At 41.3% G+C, this 14150-nt stretch overlaps 1 protein-coding gene across 1 annotated transcript in view; it reads left to right on the top strand.

Moving 5' to 3' along the window:
- The window catches only part of LOC111872313 (kinectin), a 79013-nt gene that overhangs the window by 24821 nt on the left and 40042 nt on the right, over positions 1-14150 (top strand). Inside the window, exons 5-6 of the mRNA XM_033754643.1 lie at positions 11097-11242; positions 13395-13673. Of these exons, the coding sequence (XP_033610534.1) occupies positions 11097-11242; positions 13395-13673 (425 nt within the window). The remainder of the gene's footprint in view (positions 1-11096; positions 11243-13394; positions 13674-14150) is intronic.

The following is a 14150-nucleotide window of genomic DNA, read 5'->3' as shown; positions in this document are numbered from 1 at the left end:
GTTACATTTTCGCTTCGCCGTGGGCTGTAAACGTTTTACGAATTACAATTATCCTCAAAGAACCCATGAATAAAGAGTTTCGGTAATTTTCTTAGGCCATGCTATCGTCCAGGAGGCTAGACACCGGCTTCTTACCGCGGAGGCCAAAGCTGAACCGTAGGGAAGTACGTGTAGGTTTTATAAATGACAAAACTACACGAGGGAAAGCAAGAGTTCCATACATCGTCCGTACTTGTGCGTCAAGCCCGGTCAATAAGCATGTTATCACAAGAGTTACGGAATAAAGAAGTTAACTTGAGAGTTACAGGTAGTGGACAGAATAATACTAAGAAATTGAGGAATAGAAATTGTGTTGGTTACATTGAAAGCACTTCAAGTAAGACATACGCGTTGAAGGAAGGACACGGTAACATTATCATAATTATATAGTGTTTTCTGAAATGGCTGATATAAGAAAGGACATCGAAGCCGTCTCCTTCACTGATAACTCAGAGTCGTAGCACGTACTTTAGTACGTAATAGGTTTTTGTTCCATGTGAATAACATTTCTAGAACTTATATTGAGCGGGTTAGGAATACCTGTGNCTAAAAGTCATTAATTTAATTCTGGTGCGTACCCGTATTTTAGTCGTACATGAAACCCAAATTGAAATATTTCAAAATTGTTAATCAAAAAGGAAATCAGGAGCTCGTTGTTAGTATAGAACATAACATTTCATTGTGGTATACAAATTATCAGAAGGAAAAATAACTCTTACTGTATGCTCTGTTATTAATTTTGTAAGAAATGGGCATTAAAGCCATGGAGTTATGCAAAATCATGAGTAACGGGTTTGAAAAATATGTTCGCTCCGTTAGAGCACACATCCACTCATCCCTTTACTGAATTCTGAAGTCGATATTTCACTCAGTTATTTGTAGAATTTAGTAAAGTAGTGTTCTTTTAAGTGAAATATTTCTCGATGTCCATTCGCTAATGTTAATAACTGTGACAGTCAAAACCTGTTACGGTTCTCCGTGAACGCTGTCGCCCTCTTCAGCCATTTCGTAAGGGTGACTGGTTTATTGGCGAGACCGATTTATTATGCCTTGTTTTGCATATCTGGACAGAAAGCAACTGCCTTGTTTTTGTTTACTCAGTTTGAATTACCGGAAAGTGACAAGGTCTCCACGAGAGGCAAGTCTGTAGTTTTCCGAAGATTTTAGTTCAATTTTTGTTGACATGCGTAAAAGTTAGAAGGTAAAAGGTAAAATTATCCCTGTACTTAAACTGAGTTAAGCACTACGCCATGAAGGCGTTTCCCCCCTGGGAAAAGAGCCCGTTGTATCCATTGGATAAAAGTTTGGGTGGACCCCAGAGCCGGTCTGGACGACATAGAAAGGTGAAAATTCTTGAACCCACCGGGACTCGAACTCTAACTCCTCTGTCATTCATCCAGTCGCTATACCGATTGCGCTGACATGGGTAGCCGTCATAAAATGTCTTCGGAAGGGTGTAGCTGAACCCTAAATTCATAGTACAGCCGCTTTCACGTGTGGGGTTCCGAGTTCTAGATCTTGGGAACGGCTTTACACGTATTATCAAAAGTCGTTATGTGACTGGCTTGTGCTGTTTGCATGATGACTTTGGCTACATAAAATCAGCCATTTGGAGACAAATTTTTGTCTGCGAGAGAGGCTGTCAATTCAGATCTTTCTTGGGGATGAAGCGACGCTCACGCAAGACACTTGTCCTTGGGACTTGGCGCTTTGAATTAATCGGAGTCAGACGTGATTGGTCCGCACTTCTCCTGTTTCTCTAAATTCATCATTCTATCTTGGATCGTTAAAATTTGATAATATTGAAGGGCCATATTACTCCGTGCTTGCGAAGGAAGTTGTAATTTGTGGGCAGTGGAATTGTGTTGATTTGGCGCAGTGGACTGGCTTGAGGGGTGCAGCTACAGGTTGCCTCAGTTATTACCGTGACACGAACCTGAGAGGAGTTAAGTGATCTACCGGAGCCGGCACACAAGTACAAAGAAAGGAAAAGGGACGGTTACATAATATACTGCCTTTCCATACAGTAGCGTAAGAAAATAAATGCTATTTCATCAAGACAACGCCTAGGATGCGCACGCATCAAAAATATAATTGGCGCTGCTGTTTAGAATACACGTATTGTAGAACCGATGGGAATTCTCGCACCTGCCAGCAAGCAGACTCGCTAATGAGTCGTCATAACAACTGCCACGTGCCCGAACTCGTTACCTTGCAGGGATATGGAGAATCAGCTCAAAGTACGGGTCTATTCTCGGTTCTTCATTTTATACCAGCAAACTGATGTGGTGATAAAGTCGATTCCTTCAGCTTTACCGACGAGTTCACCCAGGAATATCTTTTTTTTTCCCCCTTGAAAATCCGTACTAATAGCAAGTTTCAGAAATGCATATCCCGATGTATCATAGTCACATATACAGTAAATCGAATGCTTCCTGGACGATTTTTTTTAGACTCGCAGGAACAGTTAATTAGAAAGCAGCTTTGCTGTTCCTGCCTTGGCCGATCTTCAACCCATTCCCCAGCAGTTGTTGTGCAGTACACTAAAATTGAAATTGTTTATGGCAACACACTGCGCCGGTAGAGTGCTTCACGCCTTGGTTTTAGGTAATAATAACTCTGCGGGTAGGTTGGGCTGCAGCCGTACTGATTCACCGTTTGAAAAAATCTTATTTAGAAGAGCTTCTTGAAAGCTGTATTTTGTTGGTTGATGTTACTGGTCTGCGAGTAAGCGAAGTGAAGATCCTACTAGGCTATTGGCATAGAGTTTCGCGTGAATTTCCGCTACGGACTTCATTTCTTCCGAATTTTCCTCCATCTTTTCTAGATAGGTCTCCAATATGGCCTTCAATTCCTCATGGGTAGCTTTCATCTCTTGAAATGCATCCATCTCGGCCGACATCCGGTCTTGACCGGCGTTGGTCTTTTCGAAGTGGGCTTTCATTTCAGCTCAGTTCTTTTTTATGATAACTGCCAGACTTTCGAAATCCGCTGTGATTATCCAGCAGTTTGATTCAAATTTGACGGTGCACAATTCACGAAGCCCAACAACTCAATACAATCGGTCAGTCAATCCAATGCCGCTTCCTACACCAATTGTCACTTGTTAAGTGACGATAGACGGTTTGAATTGGTAATTGGATTTGCTGGACACTTATACAGCTCGTGACTACACTTCACAAATCACTGTCACACAAAGACTAATATTCTCAGGCGCAGTCTTCACTGCGCTGCTTTGGAACATCTTCCAAAAGTGTGAGTTCCCCTGCTCCTGGGCTCGCGTCCTCGCAGGCTGGCTGCCATCTCACACCAACCTCCTGCTCGTTGCATATCACTGTTGGCTGGGACCGCGTATAAAATACCTCTTCCAACAGCTACTCCATTGTTGCCTGTTACATAGCAATTACCTAGCAGTGGCTGTTTCCATGGCTTCACAATTCTCTCTTTGAGTAAAAATGTCACAGTGTTAAATTAGCTTGTCTGTTATGCACCAGTTCCATGCTTACACAAGGTAGCATTTAAATGCTCATAATTCTGTATCTGCTTGGGTCGTGGTCCGTACTACATTTCTGGGTCACGAGACAGGATATCCCAGTTTAATCATCTATAGAGTACTTCTGTCACGGACACGATTGAAGCCAGATAAATGTGGTGGATAAGAAAGAGTATGCCAGTATGATAATTTTTTATGGATAGTTTTCATGCGTTTTTGCGCAAAGTGCAACAAATTATCAGATAAATGGGAGGTAGTTTTAGTCCGTCCGTATGTTTCAGCTCCGAAACTTCACTTCAGTAACGACCTGCATTTGGTATTGTGGTTAGTCTCCAGGCTTCAGTACGCTTTTCACTAATTCACATGACTTCCCAGAGTTGCCATGAAAATACATTCGTATTTTCATTTATTCGTATTTGGTTTCAGTTTGTGTTGTGTTTACAAGTAGTTGATTTAGCCTTATGTCTTCTGAATATAGGTTGGTACCCGCAAACATTCCTCTACACAAGGAGAGTTAAAAGTGTACAAGAATTATCATCTTCAAACAGTTTATCATGTGTGACAATTCCTCTGTAGCGCGTATTTGTAAAATGATAACATAGCTCGGGTTCTGATAGGAAAATTGCTTTTCGGACTCTTAATTCTTATTTACTTCACCAACTGATTCAGTAAACATCAGAACAGTATCTGTACTATGGTCCCTACAAGCAAATATGTTCATTTCACGACATAGTCGTGTTCGATGAACCATGTTTGTTTCACCCATCCGTGACTCACGACCTAGTGCATGGAACATACTTGGTATGTGCTTCCTGGATGACGTACCACCCCAGATAATTTCTTAACTACTTAATCTTCTTCCTCCACGTTACCTCCGAGTGACGCTGAAATACGTTTCGCATTCCTAACACGAGGCAGTTACGGAAGAAATGGTGTTCTCACATTTAACTCTAGATGTATCCATCGCGAATCACAGTATTACGTGTACAAAAAATAATCGAACCTATTCTGTAGATGGAAGTATTTAATATTGTCACTAACCGTTTGAATTTGGATTTATTTACGTTACTTGAATCCAAGTACAAGTTGACACCATAGGATGTGGAGCAAGTCAAGTACAACAAATAAATAATATCTGTACAATAATAGTTTTGCTTGAAAACTTAAAAAGGATATACAGTATTAATAGTTCCATGCTAATTAGATACGGTCACGGTAGCCGAGCGGTCTAAGGCATGCACTGTCTTCGCTCGCTCGGAAGCCGGGATCGTGGGTTCGAATCATACTCAGGGCATGGATGTTTAGTTTGTGTGTGTGCGTTTTTATGTGTTTGTGTACAGGTAGAGAGGCCTTGCGACGAGCTGATCACCCGCCCAAGGAGTCCTACCGAACGTGTAAGATTTAGAAAAACCGAAGTGAACGGAGAAGTTCGTGGAGGTAGGCCTAGGCCCACTGGGGCTGTAGTGCCAAGGGAAACAAATAGATAACATACAGCACAGTCTGCAAATAAGCAAAATGATAGTTACATACTTGGGAATACAGTTTATCGTAGAATTGATACTAGTTACTGTTTATTTGGCCGCGCCATAGCTCAAGCGGTTAGTCGCTGGCTTCCCATCGTGGCGGCCCGGGTTCGATCCCGGGTCTGGTCAAGTGGGATTTGTGGTGGACAAAGTGGCGCTGGGGTAGGTTTTCTCCGAGTGCTTCGGTTTCCCCTGCCAATCTTCATTCCACCAATTGCTCCACAATCACCCTCACCTCTCATCTGGGGCTGGTACAATAGGCCAGAAATGGCCGCAGTACAAGGGACTTAGTCCCACTCCACTAGCAATAAAAAAATACTTTTTATTTACATTGAAATATTCATCTATGGAGTAGAAGGAGTGAGTAGTAAGTAACGTTTCTATGCTCTTTTAAGTTGCTTTTTTGAGACTTAAAGGGAGGCTATAGAACACTATCATGCCGAAGGTAAACTACTTTTTGATATAGAGTTGATGAATGTTGGCGGAAGTTGAGTTTTGCCTCGTATTTATGTTATGTATGTTAGAATTTAAATTCTATATGCTTCTGTTATCTGCCACAAATAACGGTAATATTTTTAAGATTTAAAATAATTATGTGCAAGAATCTCTATTCTTGCTTCCCGTGATAATTCTAATGGCCCTTTTTACCGTTTTGAAGATTTTATTGCTATCGGTAGAGTTTCCCCAGAATATTTTTCCAGATGACATAGTAGAGTGAAGTAGGCACAATAAACCATTTTCATTACTTCTTGAGACATGTAAGGTTTAATAGACCTGAGCGCATAACCAGATGCACTTAGGATATGTAGTACCTGCTGAATATGTAATTTCCAAGAAAGTGTACTGTCTGTAAGTAATCCAAGGAAATCGAGAGCGTTATAAGATTATACGTATCTAGTTTTGAACTATCGATGAAAATATTATCAGTTGCTGATATGGAATTATTTTGAATTCTTCTCGGAAAGTTTACAATGCTGGAGAGATTGTAGGATAATAGCAAAGTGAGTGTGTTCTTATTTAAAGTGGGCCTCGTCGACTTTGTACTTTATACTAATACCGTGTACGCGTTCCACCGCCTCAGCCATGCTTGGGCACGTTGATACAATGTCTTCAGGTCATTCTGAATGAAACATCAAATAATCCAGTAAGAGTAAACAGAAATGATGACAACATTCCATTCCACTTTGAAGGATAGTTTTAGTTTATAATACGTAACCAAGTCTCACGGGGCACGTGGTAGCGTAAGTGGTTGAGGCATTATGCTACAAGCCGGTAGGTCGCGGGTTCGATTGTCGATGAGATCGAGTTTTCCAATTGACCTAATCCTTCCAGCCGCACTATGGCGCTGGGGTCGACTCAGCCTCTAACAAAAATGATTACCAGGAATCTCCTGGGGCAAAAGGCGGCCGGCGCGTAAGGCTAACCTCATCGCCGTCTGTGAGCCGATTTTCTGTAAAATGTGGCAACCTGGACATCTCAACCGTGTGGGCCTCCACGGTCTGTTAACAGTGGTGGCTTTACTTTTAACAAAGTCTCACACATACTTCTAACGTTAGTATTAATTTCTTTGGCCGAAAGTCGCTTCGTTAAAAGTGTGGAAAGCGCGTTATCACGATGAGGGTACAATCCAACGGGGCACTTAGCATAGTTTCTGTCTGAAAAGTCATAGCACGATTGGGCACTGGCGGAGGGTGTACCGTCTCAAAAAAAATCCTTGGCAGTACAGCCCCAGTCGGCCTAGGCCTACCTCCATGAACTCCGTTCTCGATCTTACACATTCGGTAGGACTCCTTGGGCGAGTGATCAGCTCGTCGCAAGGCCTCTACCTACAGACAAACACAGAAAAACGCACGCAAACATCCATGCCCTGAGTGGGATTCGAACCCACGATCCCGGCTTCCGAGCGAGCGAAGACAGTGCATGCCTTAGACCGCTCGGCTACCGTCTCAAATTGGTATATTAAATTAGTTGACATAGTCGTAGCAGAGAACTGTATTTTTGTCTTAGTCATAAATACGTGCTATTTCTTCCTTAATGTACCCTTTTTCCACGATATTAATTACTACTAATTATATTCTATGTGATTGTTAGTATCATAGAATTTAGTGATAGGCTGTGTAACTTGCACTGTTGCTTCGCTTATTTTATAATATTTTAATAGCCACGTGTTACTGCATCCTCGTGTAAGTGGAAAGCTAATAGCCTCATATATTAAAAGAGCAAAGGTTGCATGTAGCAGGGTTCAATCCCGTGTAAAACTTCACAGAAATAACTGCAGACATATCTGAAGCAATCCTTCGAAATGAGGGGAAAATGTCAAATGAGGTCCGAGCAGTGTTACAGAAAATTGGACTTTTAACTTCTTGGGGTTTATTGTTAATCGTGTAAATAGAAAATAAACCCTGCCATGGTCACTAATATGGCGCCTATCAACAGAACGTAATGGAAGTGGGCTACTAAAATTGACGCATGATTTAGTGGAGATAGCTCCATCATTCTTGACCTCGGTTCTAGATGGAGGTGGGTGGTAAGCGTCACGTCCTGGCCGCTTCGTCCCCGGGAAAGGAGCTCGTGACACCCATTGGATAGGAGGCTGGGTGGGTCTCAGCATCTGTATGGACGGTATGGAGAAGAGAAAAATCTCTTACCCCTTCCGGTAATCGAACCGTGGCCGTCCAGTCCACCACTATACCATCTGCAAAGAAGCTCTGTGCACTTGTAGCCTTACTGCTGGATGTAGTTGAGTGGTCAGGTCCATGCTCCGGCCGCATTACCTCCTAGGAAATTGCCCCTGGCACGCTATGCTTATCTGCATACACTGACAAACAGAACTCCGTCTTCCTGTGGGAAATCAGACGCCAGTCTTGTAGTCCGTAGTGTCACTTTACTGACTGAGCTGCCATGACACAGTACAATTACACGTTGGGAAATGTACGCATAGCATGAGGATTTTGGCGAGTTCGTTCAGTTTTATTCAGTTATCTCGAAAAGCGCAAGACATGAGAAAAATATTCTATGTTTCTCCACAACTTCTGGCCTAAATATTTTTTTCTCCGATAAGTATTCAACGAGTTACACTCGAAATGCTGCCAGAGATGTATTTAGGTCGTCGTGCAGAGTTCCCGTTATTTTCACCGGTTCTCTCCAGAATTGAAAATGGTACAAATTTTGTGAAGGGGCACTGTGCTACAAGCCGGAAGGTCGCGGGATCAAATCCCGATGAGGTAATTGGATTTTTTCAATTTACCTAGTCCTTCCAGCCGTACTATGGCCCTGGGGTCGACTCAGCCTCTAACAGAAATGAGTACCAGGAATGTTCTTGGGGGTAAAGGGCGGCCGGCTCGTAGGGCTGACAACCTTGCCGACATCTTTGAGCCGATTGTCTAGAAAATGTGGGAGCCTCAACATCTCACAACACTATGGGCCTCCACGGCCTGTTACAGGGATACCTTTACTTTTTTTTTAAGTTTACTGTTACAAATTTTGTGAAAATACCAGTCACCGGTTATCGGGTTGTTTTGTGCGGATAGACGGTTCGACGGACAGACTCCAGACATGGCAAAGATAATAAATAATTGTATTTATGCAACTTTTCTTTTCGAACGCTCAAGTATTTAACAGTGACAGAAAACCGAAATTAACGGCCATGGGTGGGGATTCGTTGCGCTGACCACGTGACACCCTCTATCCACAAAAGTTGGCACTAACTTCGCCGACAAGCGGCGGTCGCTCGGTCGGTATAGGTCGCTTGCGGGCTACAGGCCACGGAGGTTTTTTTTTTTTTGTAGTTGAATATAAATGTTGTGGCTGTTGTGAACACGACAGTGTACCTCCGGTTTCCATAAATTTCGCTAAGCGGCTGTTAACTTCTCAAGAATAACCAAGCTCAACAGAATTAGAGACTGGGAATTCCCCCCACCCCCAAAATAATCTGTAGATGTGATCATGTTTCTTCTTGCAGTAATTTTCGTACTAGGATAGCATTTAGATTAAAACAGCTGTTGGGTTGGCGCGAGAATGATGTGATGTGGATCACATGGCGTTCATCTCATCACCGCATCAGTTGGTTCGTTGCCCGTTGCCCTTTCGCCGTCCTTTACCCCACATCGCGGTGGCTGCGCCGACCTTCACAACCGGTTCATCCCAAACACGTGACAAATAACGCAAAGTGTTGTTCGCGTTCAGATATATATTTCTTTGCTGTAGTTACATTTAATCTGCTTCGTTTACGAAAACGCTCGTCATTATCGGCATTTCATACCATATTTTTCTTTCCATACCCTCTCGCTGGAGATGTAATCCGGGGGGGCCTAGTTGCTACAGAAATATGCCCCTTAGTAACCAAAGTTTGTGCCCTTTGCTATTCCGGCAAGATGTTGACCTGCACGTTGAAACAGCTTAGAACAGAATTACTAAACTCGAAGCGTGACAAGTTATTGTAGATAATGAATGGTAATTTATTACTCGGTTATTTTAAGGCCGTTTATTAACTGACGACATTTCATAGCGCGCCGTGAGATCCTGTAGGTAAAGACATAGGAGGATCCTATACTAAGATATTATCCTTGTAGTTGCTAGAAGAAACTGAGGAAGATCATTTAAGACATTCTGAACGTGATAATGCAGTGTTGGAGACTCAACAATACTATCGTAGAAACTGCTTGTTGGTCATCCATGCTGTAACCTGTGTCTTATCCGAAATCATGTGCAATAATTTGTTTATATTTCACAATTAAAAAATGAACACAATGCTATCACAGAATGATCCTGTATAAAATATACGTGGTACATATACTTTTCACAGTGGCCCTCAAACATTGCCTGCTTTTGGCAGCTTCCTCATTCTCTGATCATGTTCCCTGCTACTTGAACGTTACATCGTGTTTTCATATGGTGTGGGGTACACACTAGGATGGGATGGGATGGATTGGATTGATCTGGCTCAGGATATGGCTCTTGTGAATACAGTAATTAAACTTTGGGTTCCATAAAACCGACCTCAGCTTCATGAGTGAGTAAGTAAGTAAGTAAGTATGGGGTACACACAGAGGAATATTTGTGTGCTATGTACTGACAGTACTTAAAGCACAGTCTTCATAAATTCGTCTATCCAAGAGCTGCCCGGTTTGAATGTTTGCCAGGACGCTGACTGTCCTAAGTTCTTCATGGTTTTCCCGCAGTCCCTCAAGGCAAATTCCAGGATAGTACCCTAATTAGGCCAGTACCACTTCCTTCTAGAACCCACACAAGTTAATTCATCATTCATCTGTGACCTTATCATTAGACGCACACACACATACACTCGTGAAGCACCATGAGCAAAGGAGATGTGAAATTCTGAATGATATGCATCAGAACTGAGCATCAGTCATTGTCCTCATGATACTAGACATTTACATAAACTTTATCACTATATGGGTACTTTATTACCTACTGATTTCCTGACTTCTTGTCACCTTGTTGCACATCCACTTGTCATCCAATAGAAGGCCAGGGTTATTGTCGTTACCTACCAAGATCTTCTGTCCGCAGTCATTATGGACAAAGTATAGTGAGGTGTACCTGGCTTCAAAAATGCTGTACTGATTCACTGCATCAGTTTATGAAAGTAGCTAGCATGCCCATGCAGAAAGATCTGCACTTCAGTTTTAGAAACAAGTTTTGTTGCTCATTAAGGTTACGTACATTTAACATCCTCAGGCTCTTGGAGTCGCACGTCATTTTTGTAACTTTCAAAACACATATCATTACCATGGTTACTATGGAAAAACACTCATTGTAATCATGGTTCCAGTTCTGTTCTTATGAGCGAAGGAATAGGAAAAGAAACTATCTTGGACTCGAATCCATACATGTTACAGTAAAAGCAACAATTCATCCTAGCCTTCCTTCCAAACACCAACTTTCATATTTGCACTTACACACACTCATTAGTCTCCAAGGTATGGAGTGTAATAGAGGACTGGATGGACACTTCGGTCTTATTTAGTTTTGTGTAACATGCTTACTGACAGTAATAATTTGACATTTGTATATTGCAGGTGGAGATCGTGAGGGCGTAAATGTTAGTCTTCTGATGCCTTTGGTTGGTAAAGCTGAACTATCTTGGTCAGAGATCCAAATTTTGATTGATCTTCTACTCAATAAACAACAGGGTTCTGCTGTGGACAATTCAGAATGGATTGAGGTTAGAAATTTGTATTTGTCTTATACGAGTATACGTTGTGTACTTGTCAACTGACAACTATGATTGATATCCTGCAAAGCATATTTTTGAAGTTTTCTTTGTTAGTCAGAAAAGATGATGGATTGTACTTTCAACTTGATACATGTATCAAGTATTTTACATGTGTAGGTATCTCTGTATGTATAAAATACATTTACAACTAAATAAGTATAGCCACCAGCTATGTTTTATATGTATATCAGATAATGACAGATGAAGGATTTAGAAATATGTCCGTTTCATTTTATTATTATTTCTGATTCCAAGTATCCAGTTTTCTTAAAATATGGAACTGGAGTAGAGAAATAAGTGGCTCTTCTGTTTTATTACTATTCAAAATACTTACTATAGAAAGACTTTAACAGTAATGTGATAATCCAAAATCTTTATACTGGTCCAGGGCACGCGGTAGCATAGTTGGTTGAGGCACAGTGCTACAAGCCGGAAGGTCGTGGGTTCAAGTCCCAATGAGGTCACTGGATTTTAATCAGTTGACCTAATCCTTCCAGCCCTGGGGTCAACTCCGCCTCCAACAGAATTGAGTACCATGAATTAATTAAATATTTTTCCTGGGGAGTAAAGCATGGCGGGCGCGTAAGGGTGACAACCTTACCACCATCTTTAAGCTGATTGTCTAGATAATATGGGACCCTCAACGTCTCACAACCCTATGGGCCTTCACGGCCTGTTACAGGGATACCTTTACTTTTACTTATACTGGTCCAGATCTTGTAAGTACATGTCACAATTTGCTGTACTTACTTTACAAGGTAATTAAGAAACCGATGTCAAAGTATGAGATGAACATTATCCACTGTGGATTAATTAGAGACCTTAATTTCTTTACATTATTATTGTAGCCAGTGTAGAGATGTACAGTGTTTATTTCATTGTCTCTGATATTTTGGACTATTATTACATGTTTCAGTTATGTGTTTAGTCGTGTCAGAGATCTTGAAACATGATGTGTGCATTCCCCAGGTACAACAATCATGATGACATTTGCTTTGTGTTGTGTGTATAATGTCTTCGGTATTTAATTGTGTATTAAAATTAGATTACATAGTAGTTTGCCTCACAGATCAATTAACTGATTGCTTCACCTCTGTGCATTGATGTTGAACTAACCACAACATTACAAATTGATATTAACTGCTTTAATCTATATGCATACTTCCTCCTATATGAAATTAAAATCTAGTTTAATGCTGAGGCAATGTAAACCTGAGGACAGTTAGTATTTAATAAACAGAGGGAGCCAGGATAGCGTAGTTGGTATAGCGACTGGCTATGGGCTGGACAACCAAGGGGTCGGAGTTTGAGTCCCAGTAGGATCAAGAATGTTTATCTTCTCCACATTGTCCAGACTGGCTCTGGGGTCCAACCAACTTCCTATCCAGTGGGTACCAGGAGGTGTTTCTCCGAGGGTAAAGTGACCGGGGCATGAAGCTGACCATGCACCTCCATCTAGTGCTGAGGTCAAGAAAATGTGGATCTATACAACCACTCCCCAATACTCCTTCATGGCTTAGTGCTTAATTAGTTAAGTACAGGGACAGTTTTACCTTTTACATTTTATTTGATAAACATACCACATAAATACAATTAAAGCCCACCCAGTAGGGGAGGTATGTTTCTCGAGAATGGTGTATAGGTAAATCTGTGTTAGACATAATCAGTACCATATGTTTTAAATGGGACTACATGAATCTGGCCACATAAAATCTCCCATTTTGTCTTAGATACATAGATTTTTTATAAATGCATAGATGAATGTTCCTATGTATACAACTTTAAGTTATCAAAAGCATCAAAGGCTATGTCATAGATTGCATACCCATAGACATTTCAAGTGTAATGAGGTTTAAATGTCTTGATAACTAACTGGTTTGTAGCGTCCAGGACAAGTGTGGTATTGGAGATAAAAATATTACCTTGACATTAGGGTGCCTGAATTACAGTGTTTCAGGTCCATGGCCAAGGCAGACAGCATGTGGGAAATAATTGTTCACATTTGTGTTTGCATATATACAGGAAAATCTGCATTGGACAGGAGTTTACAGTAGTTATAGTAACCGTTCTCCTGTGTTCAGTGATTAATTTTGTGTGTCAGGGTCGTCAAGATCCAGTAGTGAAATTGAAAAAACAGCTGGCAGAAAAGGAGAAAGCTCTGCAGGAAGAGCAGGAAGCAGGACAATCTCTGCAGAGCAAACTGAAGGAATTGCGCAGTGAACTGAACTCGGAACGCTCGCGTCTCACGCACAGTTGCCGACAGCTTGAGGAATCACTGGTGACAAAACAGAATGAAATTCAGTCGTTAGCTGCAAGGCTTCAGCATGCTCTTGAGTCTCATGTGGCTGAGAAACAAGCCCTCACGCAACAGTATCAGCAGGTGAGACAGTCTGCCCATGTTCTCAGTTTCCATGCAAGTCTCTTCTCTGTTTTACATTGAAAATTATTTTTTCCTTATAATACATGTTGGCACCAACTTCACCAACAAGCGTCAGTCACTCAATCAGTATAGTTCGCTTGCGGGCTACAGGCCACAGAGTTTGTTTTGTTTGTAAATACATTGTGTTCCTGTTTAACTGGATTAGACAGATCCAGGTGGATATGTATCATAAATAATAAAGTAATTATTTCGATTTGTTGATGATGATGACGATTTTTATGTGTGTGTGTGTGTGTGTGTGTGTGTCCCCCGCAAATCAAATTCCCATTCTAGGTTGGTTCATTCCGCATAGAAGAAAAGATGAAGATAATTCACGCTCCCTAACAATGTATATATAATTTTCTTTGAATAAACGTTATACATAAAATTTTTTGAGTATTTTTTTCGGCATGGAACACATTATCGTATTTTACATTA

The sequence above is a fragment of the Cryptotermes secundus genome, unplaced genomic scaffold, assembly GCF_002891405.2.
Source record: "Cryptotermes secundus unplaced genomic scaffold, Csec_1.0 scaffold55, whole genome shotgun sequence".
Taxonomy (NCBI): domain Eukaryota; kingdom Metazoa; phylum Arthropoda; class Insecta; order Blattodea; family Kalotermitidae; genus Cryptotermes; species Cryptotermes secundus.
The sequence above is the reverse complement of the archived record's forward strand: the minus strand, read 5'-3'. Positions and strand labels throughout refer to the sequence as shown.